Source organism: Sturnus vulgaris, chromosome 5 (genome assembly GCF_052056855.1).
Source record: "Sturnus vulgaris isolate bStuVul1 chromosome 5, bStuVul1.hap1, whole genome shotgun sequence".
Classification (NCBI taxonomy): Eukaryota; Metazoa; Chordata; class Aves; order Passeriformes; family Sturnidae; genus Sturnus; species Sturnus vulgaris.
Window position 1 is genome coordinate 41,281,685 of NC_142247.1, and position 25,253 is coordinate 41,306,937.

The window sequence follows — 25,253 nt, forward strand, 5'->3', positions numbered from 1 at the left end:
TATCAGCCAGACTTGGGCTTTTGTTGCAAAGGAAGGTTGTTTTTCTAAATCTAAAACACAGGGATTAAAGAACTAAAAAGGCATTTGAAAAAGACAAATACTCTGGAGAATTACTTAATAGAAGCTACTTGCTTTTTTTAAAGTGTTCATGAATGTTACCTGGAGGTGACCTGAGGTGAGCAGCTTTCATTTATATTAAAAAAATGAATCAAAACCTATGGCATAAGGCCATATTCTGCTATTTGTAATATGCTAAGTAAACATTTCTAGACATAAGCACAAAGTAAGAATTTTTGTCCTACAATAAGCATCAATATTCATTCTTTTTGTTGTACTCCCCCACAAAATTTGAAATTTAAGTGGAAAAATTGCTGCTAAAGTCCACATTCCCCTTTTTTTCTTAAATAGCCCATCAGGTTTTAACAGTATCTTGACATGTCTATAACATACTAAAAATAAATTCAAAAGTGAAAGTTTTTGAAAGACAAACACAAAAAACAAGCTGAAAGATTTTTTTAAATACAAACACATGGTACATGTAAAAAGGAAAGCTGAAGACAAATTGATATAAAAATCAGTGTTTATGTAAAAAAATAATGCACTGCATATTGTAAAATCAGTCAGTTACAATATTCACCTTCACAGAGATTTCTACATTTTCAGGCATCAAAAGGTTACACAGCAAGGAAAAGAGACCTACATGAGAGGCAGACTGCTTCCTAGATTCCATCCCAAAAATTTATACCCTGAGCCTGCAGGGAAATTAGAAGCAGGATTCAAATTCTGCTGACAGTAGTGTGTTTTTGTACTGCTAGAGTATTTGTCCAGCTCACACGGATCTGGAAGTCAGAGCCAGTCTATCTTTGACAAGGAAATAAGTACAAAAATTACATTTCTAAAATGGGGTTGGGATGAAGGTGCAAGTCAGTGAGTGGATCCTCCATGTTCAACACACAGGAACTGTCCTGGAATCCAAAAGCTCACTTTATGAAGACTTCATCTCACTTAGACAGGTTATCTAAGTTCATATATACTTTACAAATACATTTCATACCATGCAAGTTTAAATATTTTACTGTAACACTAGAATTCAGCCCTTTTCTTCATGGTTTTCTCTGGAGAAAAAGTTATTACTCAAACAGAAGCTTTTCTTCTTTCACTAAGATAATTGGAGGAAACGTAATCTTTACCTGTTGCAAATCACTGTCACTCCATTGAGAGTAATGCATTCATGTAGCTGAGGATCTGCCCCAAAACTATTTTAAAGCCATTTCTTAAAAAAATATTATAACAGGATATATTCTCTAAAAAATCCATCTACTACACAGTCTGATGAAGCATCAGAAGTCTTACTACAGCTCTTTCCTTTCAGTTACTACATACTCTAAAACAATAATCAGGTAATAATTCCTAGTATGAAAATACAACAGCAACAGCTTTCCACCACTGGGCTTTTTTTCTACTTCCAAATTGCCCTATAAAGCTGCAAACCCATGAAATTTTAAAAAAGTATTGGAAGACAAGTAACTTCAAACTGGATTTTTACTTAAAACCCCCTCAGTTCTCCTCTACCTTTTGGTGCTAATGGCTCTACAATGTTGAAACAAATTATTTTAATATAAAGTTTCTGTATTTATGAACAGAGAAAACCAGTATCACATACTAGACATTAATTTCTCAAAAAATCATATTTATAGTGTGCAGTTTACAGCTGAGATAAACAAGATTGTCAAAACAGTACTTCAACATGTAAGAGATGAACATTATAAAGGCACATACAGATTGTCAATGATTACAACACATTTCTTTAACAAGAGGGTATTTTCTGCACTTGTAAACAACTTTGTTTACATAAAGGCTCACACCTTTAAAGTGAGGTTAGTGCTGCTGACTCAGTTATTGCTACATTCACAGTTTAAGAGAATTTTAGACAATATGTGAGGTACACTCCCAAACAGAGTCATCTTCATTTCTTCCTTGTTCATTTATCATTTGATAACTGAATTATGCAGACTACAAGTACTGACCATAGAAGCCAGTAACACCCAAATAATCAGATATGAGATAAACACTAGCACTGATTAAACTTCAAAAAACCAAAAAGTCACCTTTGCAGAAAAAAGTTCTTGTTCTTCATTACATGTATATTTTCTTCATTTTTTGTATGCTAGTAAACTTTTCTCTGGGCACATTAAGAGCCCATTCAAACTGTAATAGAATTCTTGCACCTTTTGACCAGCTATGTTAATTCAGTCTCTTCATGTAACAACCAGGAGTCAAAAATCACCTTCTCTTTGATCTTCTGGCATACAAATCTCTTACGCTTTTTGTAAGCTGTTTTATGAATACTTTGTATACTCTCCCACAGTATGTATGCGTGGTTTTCTGTAATTCCTGTTCTAGGGGCTGCAGCAGAGAATGAACCAGGTCATCTCCAAATGAATACTGTGAAAAGGTTAAGAAAATTAAAGATTAATGCAGAAGACTGTCATTAGTCAGAGGTATTGGAGTTTTAAAAAAATTATTTTCAGCATCGTATTTGCTGTCTACAGGTTTATTCAGTGTTTTCAAGAACTCACAAGTGCTTCTGAATGCAGTAATTTAAAAACACCTCTCAATTACAAAAGTATATTCTCAGGCTTTCAATAAACCTAACAAGAAAGTTGTTTTTTTTTTTTAATGTTAAGCAAATGAATATATTCAGACGGGCAAGGAGGAAATTTAAAATTACCTTACCCAATTAAAAATTTACAACTCTAAAATGATTTCTGGATTTTTTCTTTTTTGCTGTATGGCAACTTTCTCAAATGACATATAACCTTTAAGTAATACAATTCTTATCAAATTATAATGAAACAGCAGTATAAAAAGTAGTATTGAAGTTTCATTAAACTGAATGATGGTCCAAACATACTATGTTTAACATGGGCATGAAATAAAGTTGTCATTAGCTCAACACTGCAATGTTTTTTATAAACAAATGATAAGTTAAAAACAGCATTTTGAAGTAACATAATTTTGTTCGTCTTATTACCATTGAATCAGTAGTGGTTTACACACTTTCTCTGACACGTTCATGTACGAAATGGGATCATAAATAAAAGGAAGTAATTTTTTCTTCTTTTTTTGACAATGCTCAAAGGAAACAAAGAAATAATATTTTTATGGAAATACAATCACTTTCCCTGTAATGTATTCTCAGACCCCCGAAAGTACTTTTCTTCATTTTTATATCTAAATATGACAACATGTAATAAAGTAACATTAAAATATACTCTTGATTTTTTTTAGGTTATACGCACACAGTAGCCTGCTACATTAAAATGTGCATCAGTGCTAAGTTTTACAGCTCTTCGGTGAGTATGCTGATGTAGTGATTAACAGTCCATTAGATGACTTATTTGCAGAATGAAAAGAATATACTGTGCCTAGTATTTAAAGGAACAACAGCATATTAATACACTGAATTTCCGTAAAAGGTCAAAACATAGTATATATAATAATTTTTTTACAATCCAAATCTAGATACAACTAGGTATTAAAGTGTTGCAGTAAATATATACAAACTTTGGGAAGAAGGGATTTTTTTCTGCACTTTAAAATCTCCAGAAAAATGAAGCTTCTGGTGATAGCTTGTTCAGCCTGGAGAATGAGATTGTCTCTCTCTCTCTGCACTGATGTGGCCTCATCTTGAGTAAGCAGTGTGTGCAGTTTGTGTCACCACAATATAAGAAGGATATAAAACTATTAGTGTCCAAAGGAGGATTACAAAGATGGTGAGGGGCCTTGTGGGGAAGCCTCATTGCAGTCACAACTTCCTTGTGAGAGGAAGAGGAGGGGCAGGCACTGCCCCTCTTCACTCTCATGAACAGTGACAGCACCCGAGGGAATGGCCTGAAGCTGAGTCAGGGTAGGTTTATGTTGGGTATCAGGAAAAGGTTTGTCACCCAGAGGGTGGCTGGGCACTGGAACAGTCTCCCCAGGGAAGTGGCCACAGCATGAAGCCTGGCACAGTGCAAGAAGTGTTCAGGCAATGTTCTCATGCATATGGTGTGACTCTCAGGGATGGTCCTGTGAAGGCCAGATATTTGGATTTCAGTGATCCTTGTCGGCTCCTTCCTATTCAGATTATTCTAAGATGCCCAAATGCTCATGGAAACAGTTTGCCAGGTGATTTATTAAAAAAATGAGAATAAAGCCTTTTAAATAAACACTGACAACTACAGGCATTGTCTTAGAATCCTAACCTAGATATAGTCTACACTCTTTTCAAAAAATGCTCATCAAAACAGGAATATACTGGAACTCCATCCAAACAATAAAGGAGAAGAAAGTGGTAAAACACTTGACATTACTTAAAAGAGAAAAAAAATATATTTTGTTGCAGTCAAGATGAATATCAACATACCCACAAAGTACATGTACCACTATAGATAAACATACATGAAATAATAACAATGCAAAAACCACTTACATTTTTTATTGCTTCATAGACAGCCCTAAAAGTCGGTTGTTTATCATCGTGGTAAACACCTCTATTTCCATGAAGTATAAATATACCTTCTTCTTCAGCTGCCTTACAATTGCTTCCATAGATGCAGTGGTCAGGCCGGTAATTCCATTGGCAAGGAAAGACATAAAGACTTTCTGTGTGGAAAAATGAGAGCTCTGGGTTAAGTATCAAAATTGTTTCAGGAAATAAACCAATCTTCTCTTTATTTATTTAGGACAGCTTTACAAATTTCTGTACAGTTGTTTTGAAATCTAACCGTTAATTACACTCTAGCAAGCTCCAGCACTGTCTCTCAAATGCTTTCAGAGAATTAAAGACAAGTTAATAGTTCCCTGAATGCTTTCACCCAAAAGTCTGCTAATTGAATATTTTCCTGGATTTTTTTTTTCCATGGAAAAGATAACTTCATAGAGTTAGACTGAAAATCAATGTGGATTTACCTGGATTGTGAAAAAACATAATGTTCAATAGATCCTGATCACCCCATGTTATGTTCAACTTGTATTTCTTCAGTAGTGGCATTAGAATTTCTCCCCATTGTAACCGGACTGGTGTCATATCATTCTATGAAACAAAACAACACACATTCAGGAGAGTTATACCTATAAGGAAGGAAATGCCTTAAAGATTCACAGTATCTTGCACTTAAAAGGTGCAAATCTCAAATGTATAGGTAACTTTTTTCCTTTTAAACCAACAAGCCTATCTAAGGAAACTAATTATGGACATTTCCAATACGCTCTATTTCTCAGTGATCAACTTACTGAAAAATTTCCCTCTAACATCTTAAGCCAAGAATTCTAAGAATAGCAAGAGATTTTTATACAGCAGTAGGATCTAACACCAAATCTGCATTTAAGTCATGCAGCAAGTAGATGGGGAGTATTTAAATATTCACACATCATGCAATTTCTCTCTTTATCACAGAGTTATAATATACACAGGTTCTAATACTAACTGCAAAAATTTGAACCAGTTCAATATAAAATTCATTCCTAAACAGTTACAAACACATACAGATAAATACTGGCTACAAAGCAGTGTACAAAAATACAGAAATCCTTCAAAGGTTTTCAGAAGCATTTTCATCAAGTTGAACTTATTTTTTTCAGTTACTGAACTTGAATTTCCACATCAACAGGACAACTTTTCACTAGCAAAAGTCAGTAGACACAAAGATCAGCTGTTAACAACTTCCTGAATTCTTGATTTATTAGAATCACTTCAAAAGAAAATAAGTTCTTCTAAGGTTCTGAATGAGGACTAGCTACTTGGAGTAAATTGGCCTACACTGAATTCCATGTTAACAAAGGGATTCAAAACTGCAGTTTAAATGGTTACATATTCTAAAGCTAATCTCTTATCTTTATAATTTATTTAAGCTCAACTGGAACAGAAAAAGAACAAGGCTGCTCACTTTGTACCCTGTCCTTCACAGTTTTGAGAGTGTGGATGCAATAACAATAAGTCCCATAAAGAGAAAATTCCTAAACAAGTACAAGCACTGTACCTTTTCTTCTTTTTAAGCAAGTTGCAAAAAAAAAATTTAAAAAAATTATAACTCCATTATAGTTTGGTATTTGCATACAGGAATATCATGTTAAGAGACAGATTACCAGGAGCAAAATACTCAGTTTGAGATTTACAGTATCAAAGACTTCTTTCTCTGAGCTTTACACTGACAAAGTAGAAAGTGCACAAAATTGCAGTTCAGTTTTTACTCTTCCCTAAATCATTTCAGCCATCAAATATGAAGGGCTTTCAGAACTGAAGACTGAGCCAAGAAATACTACAGGATTTCAGACAAGAATTAATACAGAAAAAGATCTATACCTTATATTATGCAAGAAGCCAAACAGAATATTGCAATCCCTTCTCTCCTAAAAAATTTATGATTATGATTGCCTGCAAGTATTCGATGAGTGCAGCCATAAGAAATGCACAAGAAAATTCTTCGCTAGTAAGAATTATGATTAAATTCAATGCAAAGTAATTAAATTTAATAAAACACAGGCTTTAACACTAAGCTAAAACGTTCCAAATAAAGCAAATGAGACTGAATCACAGTCAGTAAAGATTACTCCCTCATCTGAAATTTGCAATTCACAGAATATTGACCTAAGGTTTAAGTTTAGACAAAATGCTAAGAATTAAAAACAGAATTAAATTAGCTCACTCATACCAGGCAAATAATGGTAACAGAATATACAGTAATAAATATTGTTTCAGAGCAACACATATAAATAGAAGTTGAAATTGTTAAAGTCATTATTGAATAGAAATTTCCTTTCATTCCTTCAGTTTTAATAGCAGAGAAATTCAGAGGATATCCCAAGAAGATGCAAAGCAGGTAGGAACATGCATCATATAGCCAGATGTCTAGAAGCCATACTACTTGATAAATAATGCTGTCAGATTTAAGAACTGGAAATTGTAGTATTTCCATAACCTTTGCATATATAGAAAAGAGCTACACGTTAATAAAATATCGGTGATATATAATGACACCAGTGTAGGCGCAAGAGAAACTACTTGTATAATTACTTGTTTTCCTTCTTTAAAATATTCTATTGTAACTTGCAGCGAGGTGAAATAGCCTGAGAAGGAGGATGCTGATAGAACTGCTTTTCGAAGTTACTCAAGTAAAAAAACCTCAAAGAAAAAAATGCTACAATAATTTTAAAATTTCCAGAATATAAGACTTCTCTCCAGTATTCCACAAAATGCAAAGAATGCTAGTGATTTGAGAAAAAATCCCCAAATGATAGTAGGCATTTTGTGATGACATCAAACTGATACACACAGGTTCCTAAGAACTCTCAAAACTCTAATTTACTTGAGTAGAAGAAAACGTGTAAGAACAAAATATATGCAGGAACCTCAAAGTCTTTTCTGGCATTTGGGGGGGGGGGGGGGGGGTTGTTTGTTTGTTTAGCTTGGTCATTATTCATTTTTGTACCAGGAAACTTCTGCCAGGCCAAGTCTGAAGTCAGACTTTAAAAAGCTGTCACATTTAGCTTTTATTTTTTTTCTAAATTCTAGGATGAAAATATAAAGCTGAGGGAAAATTCTCAAATCACACAGCAATATCTAAACAAACTGCAGCTGTGTGCCAAAAACAGCTGACCAGCTTAAATTTCCTTAATGCCAAGGGAGAGCCAGCTCTCTTCATTGTAATTACATGACTGTACCCTGTTCTTGCACTAACAGTGCAGTGCTAACACTTACTGCATGTTTTTGTAAGCCGATTTACTTTAATAATCCAGAAGAAAGATTTCTTTTTTCTCCTGTTAGCAAATTGAATCGAATCGCACAAAGGACTGAACACCAAAGGCTACAACCACGTAAATAAAAGCAGGGAAAAGCAGCTGGTAAGAGACAGGAAACTTCCTTTTAGAAGCAATTTGGTTTTGTGCAGGCTCACCGTATTTCTTGAAACAATAGCCCTAAGCAACCCTGAATGGTAAAAAAAAGGTTTAGCTCACAGAAGCTGTCTGAGCTTTGTTTTTATTTCTAAAGCATACCCACAAACCTTCACTTTGCACACTCTATCTGAAGTTAATTTATTTGAGGTTTGTTTGATTTTCTAAGAGCTTGTTCCCTTCCTTAACTGCCTGCAACTCAGGCTTCATGAGTAACCTTCTTAATACATGTGACAAAAGTCATTGCTCTCTATTCACGTTGCCTCATTGGTATTTTTGTTAAGCACTGTACCTGTAGCATTTGCTATAGCTCTTCTATTTAAAAAAAAATCTACATCTGTATGTATACAATTCAGAAGAAGTCACCTACTGTTAATCTCTTTCATATCCCGAACAGTCTTGAACACTTTCCATGCCCATTTTCTAACTGCTGCTTAGCAGAGACAACATGTAGGCACTAACCATCAGAAGCTTCAGTATGATTTCTAGTCTCATGTGCAGTTATGCAGTATAATGACCACACTATATTCAGTAACACATCTGTGCATGCACATGTGTCTGTATACAAGCATTCACACGAGCATAGTGCATGTATTTGTGCCATGCATACACACACACACTCACAACACACAGTACAAATAAGACAGGACCAGAAGGAACAACATCCATTAGGCACCACTGACAGCCAAGAGTTGGGATGCTTGTCTGAAATGGCCTGCCCTGACAGTCCTGAGAAGACTGAGGCTTAAATAAGTGGATAAAAGATGACTTAATCCTGGAGCAGTACATGGAACTACAGGTTATTGCTACCCAGATGAACATTGGCTAAAGTCTCTGGTTCTATTTTTTATTTATACATCTTCTGGATCCTCCTGACTCTTAAAAATCAATGTGACAACAGAAGAAAGATGCTTAAAGGCCTCAAGCAGCTCAGCTTGTAATTTGGGCCACAACAGACAAAGAATCCACAGTTTTAAATCCATAGCACTGGAGGAATATCCTGATCCAAAACTTCCACTTCAGATAAATGGCTCTACCATTATTGTATGATGCAAGAAGGTCTACAGGCATCTTTAAAAAGATACAAAATTTCCCAGAATTTATATACTCCTTGAAGAATTTGCTGAGCCTCCTAGAAGAATATAAAGAAATTCACACCTTCCCATAACACAACGAAGCATTTTCTAGTTCTGCTGTATTTCACTGGAATAGTTAATGGGACACAACATGGAAATGTTACCTATAAGGTCCAAAAGCATCTGCAATGTCACTGGCAAGGGGTATTAGGACAGTCCCTACCCCTGAATTTGGTCTGCCTCTTTTCCGAAGGTTTGAGAATAGCAGCTCCTTTTATATCAGTCACAAGCAAAAGTCATACTCTCAGGCCCACTGTGTATAGACTCAGCTTCACTAAATCCTTTTCCAAGTTTTACTTTGATGTCTGCAATTTTTCCTATTCTCTTTATAAAAAGACATTCAAGGAAGCTGAAGATGAAAACACAGTCTCTGCAAGTTTCCATGAACAGTAATTTTTGTCATAAAGCTTGTGCATCTTCGGGCACTGTGATGCTCTGCAAGCTTGTGAGATCATACTCTAGGTACTGATGGAGAACAAACTAAATGGTTCCCCTGCTCACTGCTCTCTTGGTACTGATCTCACAGAATCATATAAAAAATATTCTAGCCCTCTAGAACCAAGGCAAAGTGCAGTGTTTCATTTTGAATTTCAAAATACTCATTTATTATTTCACTTAATTAAATCTTTTAAGTACATATATACACTTAAATTGGAAGAAAACACCAGTTTTAGGTGTTAAGGAGAAAGGACTTCATGCTGTTCTCTAGAAAACTACAGTTCACTTTATCGACAATTTAGTATCCTACATAATCTGTATGCTTTTGAAAATCTGAATTCCAATTTTACCAAAAATGCATAAAGTTTCCAATTAATTGATAACCTAAGTTGTACTGAGAAGCCAAACCAGAATTCTGGTGCAGTATGAACAAAAAAACAACTTTATCTTAGTGTTTACCACTACTGAAAATAAATCACTATACAAAAATGCACTGTCAGAGCTTAAGATAGATATATATAGCTTTCAATCCCACGTTTTTCTCTTTATACTTTTCAGTATTATCATTTCTCCATATGCTATAATCAGTGGAGAAACTGCAGCCATATACTACAGCTACTCTAACTTTCTGCTTTTAACTACCACTGAGATAATTCATTCTCCATTTCTCTTAAATTCTCTGAATCTCTTTCAAGAAAAAAAGAAAAATACATAGCAAGAATGCTAGGATGAAAGCTGCTTATTACACTGGAAATGGGGGAGAATTAATGTCTACTAAAAGTTTATATTGCTCCTCTTAAGGATGTATCTTCCAGAAGTTTCTGATGCATGATTATTTTTCCCTAATCAAACTTCTCTTAAACAGAGATGTACTTTCTCCCAAGCATAATCACACAGCACTGCTTTTGTACTTGTGTTTCAAGTACATGAGAAAAAACTTCAAGTCTGAGAAGCAATGACCATTTTGACTGCTGTGTGCATTGCTTCCATACATGTAGTCGTAGCTACTTTCATGATGAACTTCTTTGTCTATAAAAACTAGGACTTCAAAGCAAATAAAAAGATACTTAGGGTGATAATCACCTGGCTACAATGGAAAAGATCAAAATTTGGAAATCTTAGTTTTCAACAACTTACTAAATGTTTTAGCACCACCTCCTGGTCATACAACTACACACAAGTTTACAATTACTGTTTTTCTGGGATACCTGTAGTTAAGAAATAACGTGGGCATATCTATTGGCAAATGTAATTTACAGAAAATTGTATCAAGTCAAAGAATCTCTCAGAACTAAGAAAAATTAAATCAATCAAGCACACTTGAAATTCAAGAAGTACAAGTCTTACAGTGAATGACACTTAAAAAATAGACAATATTTTAAACACAGTGTACTTTGAGAGCATTATTACAATTACAGAAAAAAATTTTGAAAAATACATATGAATATGAAACAGAAATAGAATTAAAAGACAGAAATCCACCGAAAATGCAACTGAGGCAATACAACACACATACCTTGAAATATTTTCTTCTGATACGTGTCATATTCATTAGCATGACTCCAGAATTAATTCCAGTTACTCCATAATAGGGATGTCTAGCAAATCGATTGTACCACCCAATACGAGGTTCTTCATGTTCTGGTGCCATTGCAGCAATTTGTGTGGAGTTAAACTTTCTCAGAAAAGACCAAATATCATCAACAGGCCTCAAAAACAAGATGTCAGTATCAACATATAGTAATGAATCCACATTTCTGAGGATTAACTGTGAGGGAAAGAAATTTAAAACCAAAATGTTAAGTTTTATTGAACTGCTCTTATTAAACACAAGAAAGTTTAACAAATTTTTGTCATATGAAAATAAATTCACTTTACACTGACAGTTTGCAGTCAATAAATTTGTCATCATTCCTTTTTCTCACATTTTAAAGAATTTTTGTAGAGGGAAGTAAGTTTTATATAGAACAGCAATGCAAAGCCACTCATTCTACATTTTATATGTCAGGGCTCCTTAGGAGTAGGTGGAGGCCAGGTATAACATTTCTCTAACAGGAGCTCCTCTCCTTCTCCTGCTCCCTTGCTTTCCCATACAACTAATCCAACAAATGTCAGGAGCCCATCTTTGGGAGACAGCTGCCACTGCTCTAATTCACAAGCCTGAAGTACGTTTTTCTGAAGTGTCTTAGAGCAGCATATACACAAAACACTGGCAACAATAGCCCATTTCTTGTTTCCTTTTGTCTAGCACTTCTCAGACCCATGCACGCAGGAGGCTTTACAACTGAATGAGGAGATGAGGTGTGATAAATCCATCTTACCTCTGAGATGACGACATGACCTATACCTCTTTCTGAGGACACTGCCATAATGCATCAAGTGAGAAAAGGACTTTTATTCCATAGGGTACTAGTGCCACAGAAGAATATTAAATTCAGAGGGTTTTTTCAGATGTCATGAAAGTAACTTTAAGGAATAGTAGTAGTTCTTCATTTAAAACCAAACAGAAATCAGACTAACAAGGACATGCTTCATAAACAGGCTTCTGGATTGTTTTATGACAAAGTAACTTACTGGCAAAAATAGTCTTTGTGAAGCACATGGTTTAAACAATTTCTTCCATTCTGCTGCACTCTCAGATGGAAATGTTATTGGATATAATGTGTAATTAACTTTTCCTTCATAGGGGAATTCATCAAGCTATGTGAAAATAAGAAATCACAAAAATTACTTCATTTCTATTACAAAAAAAAAAAAATTCAATTCACCATTCAAACTGATACCTGAACACGAGTGCAATGCCTCGTTTCCATAACAGAAATCTAAGAATTTGTCAGCTAATCAAAAGACTTGAAAAAAAATGGCACCTGCAGGCCACTATGAAGAAAACACATCATATCAGATCACAAGCAAAAGGAAGAGGAAGCAAAATAAATTAGTATTTACAAAAAGTTAAGTATATAAATTAAAACTCTTCCCCCTTAACTAGTTACCACAGAACAAATACCAATGAAAACTTTCCAAATTAAATCTTACTCCACTTTTGCCATTAGCTACTGTATATAAATTAGCATGTGTAACATACTAATGTCAGTTAATATGACATTTTAAGCAGAAAAATAGTAAAACCCTCCACAGTTATAGCCTCATCAGCTTTTAAAACTGCTACTCCAGTCATAATGTAATTGTTTCAGTTTCATTAACAGAAATTTACTAAAATTAGATATAACCGCATCTACTGTATCCAAAAACTGGTGTTTCATTTTCTCTAAATAATATAAAACTAAATCATGCTGTAAGCACAGAGACAAAAAAAAGACAGATCTCTAATTTCTTCTTGCAAAGCGAACTCTAAACAAGCTCACACAAAGTAACTGGTTTACATTCAGAACATCTGGCTTGTATTTAACAGATTCAAAATAATAAATCAGAAAGTTTTGGTCTGTCTCTAGGAGAAACTCTAGTATCAGCAGCTGGCATTCTTCCACAGGAAAAAATTTCAAAGATCCCCAACCAACTCTGTGAATGGCTTATTGCCTTATTTTTATACTCTGGTGTTTCTGCCACTCTATCAAACCAATAGAAGAATTGCTCTATATAGTGCTACAAAATTGTGCTACAATTTGATTGAATACATTTTTGAATACTTACTATGTCTTTGAAACTCTCATGCAATTGGTCCTCAGCAAAAATATGAAAATGGAGAGGTTTGATGCTGAAAATAATGGCTGATCTCAACATTGTAACAGTCTCCTCCAGTCTTTCACCACAGGCCACCACTGCTAGATGCATTTTCTCAGAAGGATGTGTTTTCATATAATCATATCTGATACAAAAATATTTTTTCATTTGACATTATTTCTAGCACAGGCTTAAAGAAAAACTCTACTATTTACTGCAGCAAGTAATTAACAAAATACCCTTCATCATAGTTCAACTGGCAAAGTATAACTCAAGAGAACATGCAAACTACAGCATTATACCTCATAGGTTTGCTTACATTTAACCTGAACCATTCTCATAATCACTCTCACCATCCCAACCTACAAGGGAAAAAAGGTCTAGAAAATCTATACACAAACATTTATTCTTTACAATCTTACTATTCATTATTACTAGCAAGGAAATTCATCAAAGTAGCTATGCTAAAAGAAAGACTACATGAAGTTACATCAAAATTTCAAAGGCTGACAGCACATTAAGTCTATACATGAGTTTTTCTCCTTTCCCTGGACTAAATACAGACATAGGAAAAAATGACAAATACAGCAGAGTTGAACTCAACAAGTGAGATAAGCCCTACACTTTCAAGAAGTTCTGTTAAGAACATTTTTGACTGATACAGCTTTTGTCCATTTTCTGCTCCAGTAAGTCCTTTTTTGTTAAGCACACCCTTCAGTGCTTCTCCCAAGCACTGACAAAACACAGAAACCTTTCTCCTGTCCTTATGTCTTGCAGGAGTACAATGCGGGCTGGATGAGAGGGTAAACTAATAGCTCAGACAGCCCTGTGGGATGCCCTGGTGCTCCCAGTGGTCTGGGAAATCCCTCAGGTACACTGATCACTGTCCATGGAGGAGGCTAAATCATTTCAAGGAGTGGGACTGGGAAATCCTTTATTCCTGAAGACATCCGTGCAACAGTTATGGTGAGATGTGCCTGGAATGTATTATACAGGGCACATTTTAAAGTTATTTCACTACTTTAATATAACAGACTAAAATTGTCATCAGGTAAATACCATTAGCTTCATGGCAAACACAGTGGGTATACCAAAAATCTCATAGATTTCATAGATTTAGTCAGGAAAGCTTTCAAAGCTTTTAAACACACATCAACTCAAAGCCCATCTGCAAAACAATATCATGCATTTGAGCTGTATGCACAGACTATGGCAGGAGGCTGCTAATAGAACCAAAAGTATCTGAACGTTTAAATTACAAGTTGAATGCCAAATTATACAGGCAAAACTAATTCTGAAGTTGGAAAAGACTTTACCAAACTAATAACAGTAGAAAAATGCTTGACAAATCACCCATTCTTAGAAACTTGTTGAAGAGAGACTCTTTAAAACAGAAATTACTAGGTGTGATCTTAGCACATAATCTCCACTCAATTTATGCAACCATGTAAATACATACAAGTTTTCCTTTAAATTTGCAATAGATAATATGCAAATATGCCTCTTTTCTTTAAGGCACAGAAGAGCTATTATTTTTCACTTCCACAAGACAAATTATAAGCAAAGTTATCACCATAAAACTGCTGAATTTTAATGCCATAAATCATTGATTCATTTAAAAAACATTCTGAGTTTTGAAAGAATGTAATGCCCTGGAACTAAAAAAAAAAAAACAAAACTCTGTTTTTTGTTTGTTTGTTTGTTTTTTGGTTTTTGGTTTTTTTTTAGTCTTAAATCGAGGGATTTAAGATTAATAAAATTTTAATTAGATTATGCAGCCAGTCGTAAGGTCTGGGGCATTATTAAAAATCACATAGATGAAAGACCTCATGGGTCAGATTTAGATCCAAAAAAGGGCACTAAAAGAAGATGCTAACCTAAACTCTGTCCAAAGTCTCATTCAAGCTAATAGAGATCTAGTAAGCAGGTTACGGAGTACAGAGAGTAATTAACCTTATTTCAAAGTAAACATCTAAGGCTTGAATCGATTTTTAACATAGGTATAGCGCCATTTATTAAGTTCTAGAATATCCCACTTGATCTCTAGATGCTAAAGACTTAGTATTTCAAAGATCATTTTGTGTCTACTAGTCTTAAAAAGATGTCTAGGATATCCAAGTGCTTTCTGATTAACACCAATCATGTACATCTCAGCAGCTAAATGGCAGGTCACCTGGATCATCCTCTGTGCCCTTTCAATTTTAGTGACTGTTTAAGACCTACCTGACATAGACACCAATATGCAGACATCTATATTCAAATGATTTAATCTGCAGATTGAAACCTTTTATAAATCTTGAAGTAAAATCTGAAAATTAGTTCAGGTTAACACATACACTCACAAAAAAAAAAAAAAAAAAGATCTAGAAATATAATCAAGACATGCCCATTCAAATCTTTATACATAAAGCTAATTTAAACATTATACCATGTAGTAAATACTAATGTAAAAAACACAATGCAAGCTGAATATGAGGGTAGTTGAAACCCAGAAACAAGTAAACTTTCACAGTGTGAACAAGCTGCAAGCAGCAGATTAGCCTCATCACTAATCCACTGAAAAGGGAATTACAATAATTAAGCCCTGAAGTCATGAGAGCCTACAGCGATGTTACAAGGTCATGTGATAAATAAGGGCAAAACCTACACAAACTGCACAGCTGAAAACCAAGCTCCTGAACTACGTGTAACACACAGCTTTCCATGAATAAAGTATGACAAAAACTATGCTGAAGAAACTCTAAAATGCACAGGATTCAAAGACTGTTATTTTATTATTTTTTATTTATTTTTATTATTTCTATATCTAGTATATCTATATTTCTATATCTAGTGATCTCTGTGAATAAAAGAACATTTCAAGCCACACAACAAAAAACTGACTGATCATGCTTATAATGCTGTTCTTACAGTCACTTTGCTCATACAACCACTTCTGTAAGTTTTAGACTTATTAAGTTCATTTTTTTAAAATCTGTGCTTAAAAATTATTTCTTTAAATGAAAAAAAAAAAAAAAAATTAGAAAAAGCTAACAAAAACTGAATTTCATCTCGTACCAAATAGGAAACAGCTGGACTCAGATCCATAAATTTCACAAGATAAAGCTTTATACCCTGAAGCAGATGGAGCAAGAAGCGGTTGGAAAGAACAGGCCACCATTCCCTCTGTGGACTCTCCAGTACAAAGGGAATGAGACATACTAGATGTATTAAGGCAGAAGTTAGGAGACTGCAGGATTGTGGTCCTTACTCTAGATCCATAAAAAGACATCCTTTAGTGACTGGAAGCTGCACTTGACTTCCCTGCATAGAGACCACTGGGAACCACAGCCTCCTTTTTAGCAACCAGGCCTCAGGCTGTTCCTCTCCCTTCCATATACACCTCTGTCCCTGCCAGAGAAAAGTCCTATCCCCATCTTCATCCAGGAACACAATTTAAAAATAACCCTCAGCTGCCAGCGTCTTCCATCTCTTTTTCCTCTTCCTGATGCAAGAGACAGCATGAAGTGTAAATTGTTCAGAGAGCTTATCAGCTTGAGCTCTGCAGTCTCACCTTCAATGGGAACGTGTTCCAGAGCCAATTACGTTTTTCATTACTTGTTGCACTAACTTTGTTAATTTATGTCTACATGACTTTAGTTTTTCCATTAATTTCTTCTCAAATCTTCTGCCTTCAACTGCTCTCTTCTTTTCCCACCTCTCCCCATCTTTCTCCACTGCAGTTAGGCATGCAGCTGCCTCACCAGATGCCAGGGAAAGGAAAACCACGTTCCTTTAGATAACTGGTCCAGCATCTGTTAAGACTAAGTGAAACAGGATCTTTTGGCAGTACATTTTTTTAGTTCAGTTGCTGAGTTGACAATGTGCAAAATAAAGTTTATTCTACAAGAATAGTAACTTGTCTGAACCTGAGCAGGTTTGGTATCAGGTATCACAGCTCTGGTACGAACCTTTAGTGAAACTCAAATACAGGTCCTGAAAGGGTTGAGATGCTTTCAAAAGCGAGGAGATACATTCAAAAAACTTGTTAAGAGGCAGAAAAAACACAGAAGTAGATTTTTATATGCACATTTCTAATTATTAATAGCTTCGTCTTTTGGTGTGGGAGAACCTAGTGGAAAAGCTGGGAAAAAAGCAACAATAGAGTGAAATACAAACTGTATTTTAGTAGGGATGTTGGACAGACTAACAAAGAAAACTTGACAGACCTAATTTCTAAAAAAAAAAAAAAAAAAATCTCCAATAATGTGGGAGTCCTACCTCCTGCAGAGAAAGAAAAACCTCTGGTAATTAAAATGGAAGAGAAAGAAGGCACCTGTAACCCAGCAAAAGATACTGAGCAGGATGCCATGACAGGATTTGAGTCTTAGGAAGAAATAAGAGAATTTCATTTTTGTGAGGATACTAATTACATGTGAAGGGTAGGGACAGTAAAAATAAAACACATGAGACAGACTTTCACACATACTCCCATGAGTCTGGGAAGCACATTTAAAACAATTCACTTTTGACAATGTGAGTAAAAAACATGTATTGTAAAACATGCTACTCAGCAGCAGCAAAAAGCCAGGTACAAGCCTTGCCTGAAGTATTTCTGTGCCAAGTATAGACCTTCATTCTATATTGATTAATTCTGCTGTTAATAACCTCTGAGAGAAAAACATAGGTGGATATCCTCAGTGAATCTGCTACAAGAAGGTTTTCCAGAGCCTGTCTGTCAAGACACTGCTTTACATTTAAAGATGTTTACCATGACATTGTATATTAAATTAGCATTTCTAGGTCAATTACAATTTTGAAGCTGCAATTTGATAGTAAACTACAGAGGTATGTTTTGACAAGTTACACTTTTCTAGAACCTTCATGTCATCCCAGCTGCACTTCCTGGGAAAAAAACAACAACACAAATTTTATTTGCACTAAAATACCCACCAGCTCCACAAAAAGCTTAGCTATGTCCTTTAGACTTGACACAAGGAACTGCAGTAGAGGTCACCTTTATTTGTATAAAGTTCTCCTATTCTCACATAACACATGGAAAGCAGGTGAGAGGGTACCAAAAACTCAGGAACATACTGTATATAGTTCCATCTAATTTGGTATAATAGAAGTGATATTCATCATTAGCATAGAAAATGTTACATATATTCACTAAACTATGCAGGGAAAGTATTTTCATATAATCAAATTGTATTATTTCAAAGCTGGAACGACAATATACCTCAGAAAATCAAACAGTAGATACGTAAGTGCACTACAGATGGCTTACTTATTGCATCCTTTTTTGCTTTTAATGCCCTGTTCGATCTAAATCAATCAACCACTAAGAAGCCTAACCCAGCAGCCTTTAGTCACCAGAAAAAACAAAGCAAATAGGCAGAGAAAGAAGACAGCAAAGCTACACTGATTAAAATGCAGCTGTTAAATCACTCACTCCCACACTTATTACAAGTAGGATCAAGGTAACTGTAGACATTATCTGGATTTGAAACTGAAGAAAACTCTAGTTTTTACTTAGCTTAATGTTCTGTTGCATCACTGCATGAAAAACATGTCATAATCAAGAGCTTATTTTGTAAAAGTACACTAATGATACCACTGTATATGACATCCAAACATAATTTACTCAATGCCAACTCAATTAGTATATTAGGTTTGAAGTTAAAATACATGAATAATTTTAAATTGACTATAAAAATAGAAGCCACATTCTCTAATGAGCCAGACAGTTTAGAGAAATTACTTTTTTAAGGATTGTCAGAATTCATCTCAATATAACTATACCACATGAAGTTCAATATACCCAAAAACTTAGTGAAACTTTCTACTTTAGCAGGCAACACCAGTTAAAACCAATTTAGCTGCAACATCCAACAACTGAAATCAGCTTAGTCAGATAGCCAGATAGTAATGACCCCTAAGAATCTCTTCTTAGTCAGTCCCAGAAGGAAATAAGCAGTCATACCAGCTAGACAACACTGAGCACCTTGAAAGGTTTACTAGAAAAGCATCATCTATACCATGCAAAATCTGAGCTTCATGTTATCTTCATCAGCATTTTTAAAGTTTTGATAAAATCTACACTGTATGTAAAAGCAATCTCATGCTTCCTCTGCAAGGTGAAAGCTAACAAATACTCTGTGCCAGAAGCACAACACATGACATTCTCAATGAAGTTGATAATCAGAATAGTGGTGAAAAAATGTGGGTGCAGAATATCTACAAAATCCTTCCCACATACAGCAAAAGCCATTGATCTTACACTGATTAACTTGAAGATCCTTATTATTCATTATTAGAACCAGGACCTGTTCAGAGTTTATCAATTTCAAATGATCTTCAACTATTTCACGATTCATACTGAAGTCTATATACACACCCTCTCTCTTACAAATTTTCCAGATTCCTCTATATGTCTCCAACACTTCTAACACACATACTTGAATCTTAAAAATCCATACAACATTAGTTTTCAGTTAATATACTTAGAGCTACTTAGAGGAAACAACGTAGAAAGCTGCATTTCAAAAGTGTCTATGCCAGGTTCTCTCAGGAATGAATAAATCCCTGTGGTTCTGATATCCAGGAGAAAAAAGCTAAGTGGAATTACAAGTTAGAAACAAAGAGATAAAAGGGTAAGTTTTTCCAACAAAAATACTTAAAAATCCAAAAGCTCACAATGTTTTAAAAACTTCAGTGGAAAATGCAAAGGAAACATTCTAACTCTGAGATCAATTTTATGACTGCACTATTAGCAAAGATATTCCCGCTGTATGATCTGCTCTTCTAAACAAACTCATTTGGTTAGTTTATCGAAACAGCAAGAATACAACATCAGAATTTCCATTCACAAGGTCATTTACAACCTGGTTAAACAGTACTGTCTGTTTTCATGGATTAAATCAGGTCAAATAGATTTGTATTAGTGCATTTCAATAACCAGACTCTTTACACGTCTATGAAAAACAAATTCATTGGGATTCCTACTATTTTGCTGGCATATTTTTAAGCAGTGGAGTTAGCTATCCTCAGTTTTCAATCAGATAACTCCTAGGTTTTCCTTATATCCCTCTCCCTATCCTAGTCTCTTCATAGTTCAGCTTTATTCTGTACCTCAGTGCAACAATGACACCTATGACAAAAACAAAGGTACAGTCAATCCAGAATGAAATTACTTGGCCTAAGTAGAACAATCATTCCTTCCCATTTCAGAAGATACCCAATTTAGAATCACAATGCTGCCTCTTTATGGAAAAAGCTTTCAAGATACCATCTTCATGAAGAATCCTGAAGTGGCCCTACAGATACTATCTCAGAAAACAAGAATGATAGATTTCACTTGCTGTGGTTAATAAACATGCATACAATCAAATTCATTCCTTCTTCCTCCAAAAATCCTACTGCAAACCTAAGAACAACTAGTAACTATTGTACTTGAAGCAGCCTTCTGTTTCTCAGTACAGCCAGTACAATGGACACACTTTGTTTGAGAGTTAAACACAGTTATAACTCATACCCAAAGCTGAAACCAAACTGCAATTATCTTCTTTGTTATTGCAGCCCATACAGGGAAATGAGGCTTAGGACACAGGCTCAGATGTTGGGCCATGCAGTTGCTGCTGCTATCCAAAGAGAGAGGACTTTCTCCTTCTCCCTGCCCACTTCTCTTACACAAACTCACTGCACCTCTCCAACTCCAACTGAACTTATTAAACAGAATTAGAATAGAAGCATGGTGGCCCACTCTACGTTAGAGCATCTCACTGAGGAATTCAACAAGCACTGAAGTCAGCACAAAACATGGGGATTAATTTAATGGTAATAAATTGATAAAGCAATCCATCTTAATGTAAAATATATAATCACCACACACCCTTTACTCTTTTAACAGCTTTTTTTCTTTCAATTTCAGAATGTATGAACATGAAATTCTGCAAACATTAGGCGTTCACCATGAACCATGTTTCATCATGAAAGTGGACTCATCCAGTAAAGTCATAATCAATGCATACTTCAACAGAACTGTCTTCACAGCCACATCTGGAATTCTTAATAGATTATTACAAGTTACAGCTTAAGGCATGTGCAAATAAACTGCATGGGATTTGTCCATTTTGATTCCAAGGTTCCACTTGCCTCAAGCCTGACAGAATATCCAGACAGGAAGTTTTCTGCTATTTTCGTGCATTACTTGTATTCATGGACTTCTTCATGCTTAGTGGTGTCAGAAGACAGCAAGACCCTCTTCTGTCTCAGCACTGCAAGTGTTAGACTGGCCCAGATGTCCAAGGATTAAATGAAGCGTACAATCACATCCTGTCTCTCCGCCTAGCATAAGCTAAAAGCCCCTACACCCTCAATCACAACAGCATTTAGTTTATCCCACTGTGCTAAATTTCATAAAGCTAAACTCCCAAAAGCTAACCTATAAGGAAAAAAAAGTTGTTTATGTCTATTCAAATAGCTAAATCTGCCTAACAAAGTCAGGTGAATCCCTATGGATTGACATAGTATGGATTGCTACTAATGGCAACAAGAAAAACTCAGCAGCTCCAAATTGCAGATGAAGTTCACCAACAGAATAAAAATCAATCTAAGTAACCTCTTTACGGAATTTCTTGACAACTGATGAGCTTAAAAAGCACTGACAACACACAAGCAGAGAAGAATAAGGGATCGAAAGCATTTCCCACAATCACAATTAAAAAAAAAATACTAAGTGTTGTGAAGCTAAACATCTTTTCCCCTTATACTAACAGGAAAAGATAACCACATCAAAGTGTGATCAGCAAAATTTCAAATATAAGAAAAAATCACCTTACAACTTTAGTTATATACTGAAAAGAACTATGCAGGTTAGACAACAACCTGACAAGTGGCTTACTTCTTTCCAAGCCACCTATGTAATGTGACAACCTAAACCATCTGAGCCACCATATCAAAACATTTAAACTTATTGTTAAAGATGCAGCATTAAGGAGAGAGCCTATTCTTAAACATACTAAATGTTAAAGAACATTCAAAACTGTCTCTTCAGTGCTTATGGATGAAGTAAATTCTTAAATTCTATAAAACATGTAACTTGAATAAAAAAATCTATATATAATTACTAAGTATATCATTTTAGTGCAAGTTATATCATGAGTATTAGCGTGCAGCAAATTCTATTTTAGGAAAATAATTTATCATTGACTGTTCAGACGGGCTTTTAACAGATGTTAGCAAGTTTCTATTTAAAAAAGCAATATAATTAAAAAATCTACTCTTGGTAGTAACACTTGACTCTACAATTTCAGAACATAATGAAACAAGAAAAAACCCAGCTAAAGGCAACCACAAAATAAACAGGTGAAATGCATGTGAAGTAAACAAGATATTTTGTTTTGCCACCTTGCTGAAGAGCCAAAAAACATCAGCTACATCTGTCTGCAATCAAACAATAAAGTACTATTTAACAACATCCTACCTAAAAGCAGCTTCCCAAAAGCAGTTCATTCCACAAACATCAGAGGGCAGCATCCAATAGGAATTCCAGAAAGATACAGACAAATTCTTACACCTAACAGAATAAGACAAAAATAACCTATATAAATGTTACTGATTTTATGGCAAAGTTAAATGGATAGTCTGCTAGCTCAAGCATAACTTGAACAGGTTGTTGGCAGAAAACTGGCTGTGTAATGCAACTTGAATACAAAGGAGAAGGTATTAGATGTCAATCAGAATTTTTTAACAGTAGAATTGTCGCATCCTTTCGCCTTTCCTCTTCATATATTTTCAGAATGAGAAAAACAGAGAGGCTGAAATTTTTGAGGATCCTTCTATATTCTAGTCTTAAATTAAGGCCATAGGTAAGGATTGAATGGCAACACTTATTGCTAGAAAGAACGCCACCTTTTCAATACCTTTGTCCACTGAAAGTGGAGGAGCAACTGTAACTTTTCATTTTCGAGGTTACATAATCCATTTAACAAAATCTCTATTCATCCGTTACTCTAGTCAGAGCAAACGTGCAAATCTGATTTTAAAAAAAGCCAGGACTTAGCAGCACCAAGGAATTCCATTGTTTCATCACAAATGGTTAATGCGATACAGAAATAATCACAACACACGTTTTCTTTCTTCACACTAATAGCAAGACTAATAATTTATTGACTTGTGCTACACTAACAGCTAAAAAAAAGAGCAGGGTTTATTAGTTCACCATTACATTTTATGCAACAGCAATATAGGAAATATTTTATAATAGAAACAAAACTATATATTTAAAAGGTTCTGGTGAAAAAGTCAACATCAAGAATTACGATCTGAAATGTGTAAGCACAATATTGTAAAGCAAGAGACCTCTGCTCCTTGCCCTGGTGATACAAAGCCAGTAGTGTTTATTCTCCTTTGAAAGTTAGTATCTGTGAATGAAAGACATGTGCAAGAAGAAAACTGACACAAAAGCTGCTGATGAAAAGGTATTTAAGAACTATAGCTCAGAACTCCACTGAAAGTTGGCTTCGCAACTTTGAAATTAATCAGTATCATCCTGGTCATGTAATCTGAAACCTGTAAAGGCCAATGTTTTGCAAACACCAGACAATAATAGCTTAACATAGCATCAAAGATTGTCAAGCTGTGTAATTTCTGCTTTCTGTAACACTTGAGAAAAACGACCTGATAAACACAGCGTTTCACAAAGCCTCATTTAAGTGCTGTGGGGGATGGTGCAGTTCTTTGGTAGATCACAGGAAATCCTTGTATTCTGTAGATAAATGTGTTTGCAAGAATTTTCAAGTAATTTTATTTCATCACTTAAGAATGCTCTCCACAAATGAATACCCAGGTACAAAAAATAAAAATATAGACTGCAACTCTGTTTCATGGATAGCTGCACTTGTCTTTACCAAAGTATAAAACCATGAGTTCTCTCTGCCAGATTCTTTCTTACATTACTCTTTATGGCTTTTGAATTTTTATAAAAACTTCAGGGCACATAAGGTCTTGCACTTATCTGAAGAACAATTCTTATGATCTCTACTATTAGCTTTTTGAAGTAAATGTTTCTCATTACTTTTAGGATAAATTAATAGACAATGTCTCCAAAAGAGTTTTCTGGTTTGGAAGATTATTATGCTATTATTACAGGGGATTCCTTTTCCACTTGTCAACAAGAATTTTCTTAGCTCTCTTGAGAATTACCCTACCCAAACTACCAAGGCAAGAGGCAAATCTGAAGTAGTGGCTAAGTCATTTCTTTGACATGTTAGGCATTTCCAACATTCCATTTAGCACAAGATTATCAGCCTTGGGTTTGATTCATAAACTGCATGTTTAAAACAGGATACGTAGGTATGCAATTTACCTAATGTTAGCGCAAGACATTCTCCTGTCAACAGCAATTTCTCTAAATTGACCACGTTACCATATGCCCCCAAGTTTTTATTATATAAAGGATTAAGAGACTGGAATAAATGGACATTTTCATCTTGTCATTCACAATAAGGTCATTTAAAATGCCACTCATTTTTTTACTTGAAATAAAATTTGAGGAAAGCTTGGACTACAAACACTTACTTTACACAGCCAGGGAGATGCATTGTAGCTGTTTGCAAACAGGCACAATCACTGTTACCTCAGAGAGGTTACTAGTCAGACAGGAATAGTCACCTTCAGTACTACAGAGGGATATTTTGCTCACATCTATTATTGTTATGTGATTAAAGGCCAGTCCCCACAAATAGAAAGTGGAAAATAATGTCAGGTGAAACAAACCAACACACATAGAGTACCCTAACACAGCTCTGATTCAGACGGGCAGAGAGCCCATGAACCAGGCAGATGATCCATCCACCAGCCTAGATAACAGGAGAGACTCTCCAGGCCAGTTTACCGATTGCCTGATGGGGTTACTGCCTGAAAGGGCGTAGGACTCATTGCAGCATCCAAGGTGGACTGGGGAGAATGCAAAAACAGAGAGAAGAGGGTCCAGTCACATATGAATACTTCTGTTTCCTGGGTGACAGGAGTGGCTCCATTCCATCTGCACATACAGAGGTCAAAGTGCCTGCAAATGAG

The 25,253-nt window shown here is 35.2% G+C and overlaps 1 protein-coding gene across 2 annotated transcripts in view; it reads right to left on the bottom strand.

Annotated features, from left to right (window-relative positions):
* Positions 1 to 562: 562 nt before the first annotated feature.
* The window catches only part of GXYLT1 (glucoside xylosyltransferase 1), a 30,059-nt gene continuing 5,368 nt past the window's right edge, over positions 563 to 25,253 (bottom strand). The window contains exons 2-8 of one of the 2 annotated variants that reach the window (XM_014871142.2): positions 22,657 to 22,749; positions 13,161 to 13,335; positions 12,084 to 12,209; positions 11,026 to 11,277; positions 4,954 to 5,077; positions 4,475 to 4,647; positions 563 to 2,445 (exon numbers count right to left, since the gene is read on the bottom strand). In XM_014871142.2, coding sequence (XP_014726628.1) covers positions 2,284 to 2,445; positions 4,475 to 4,647; positions 4,954 to 5,077; positions 11,026 to 11,277; positions 12,084 to 12,209; positions 13,161 to 13,335; positions 22,657 to 22,749 — 1,105 coding nt within the window. In that variant the 3' untranslated portion in view covers positions 563 to 2,283. The remainder of the gene's footprint in view (positions 2,446 to 4,474; positions 4,648 to 4,953; positions 5,078 to 11,025; positions 11,278 to 12,083; positions 12,210 to 13,160; positions 13,336 to 22,656; positions 22,750 to 25,253) is intronic. The other variant, XM_088165545.1, reaches the window with a different exon arrangement.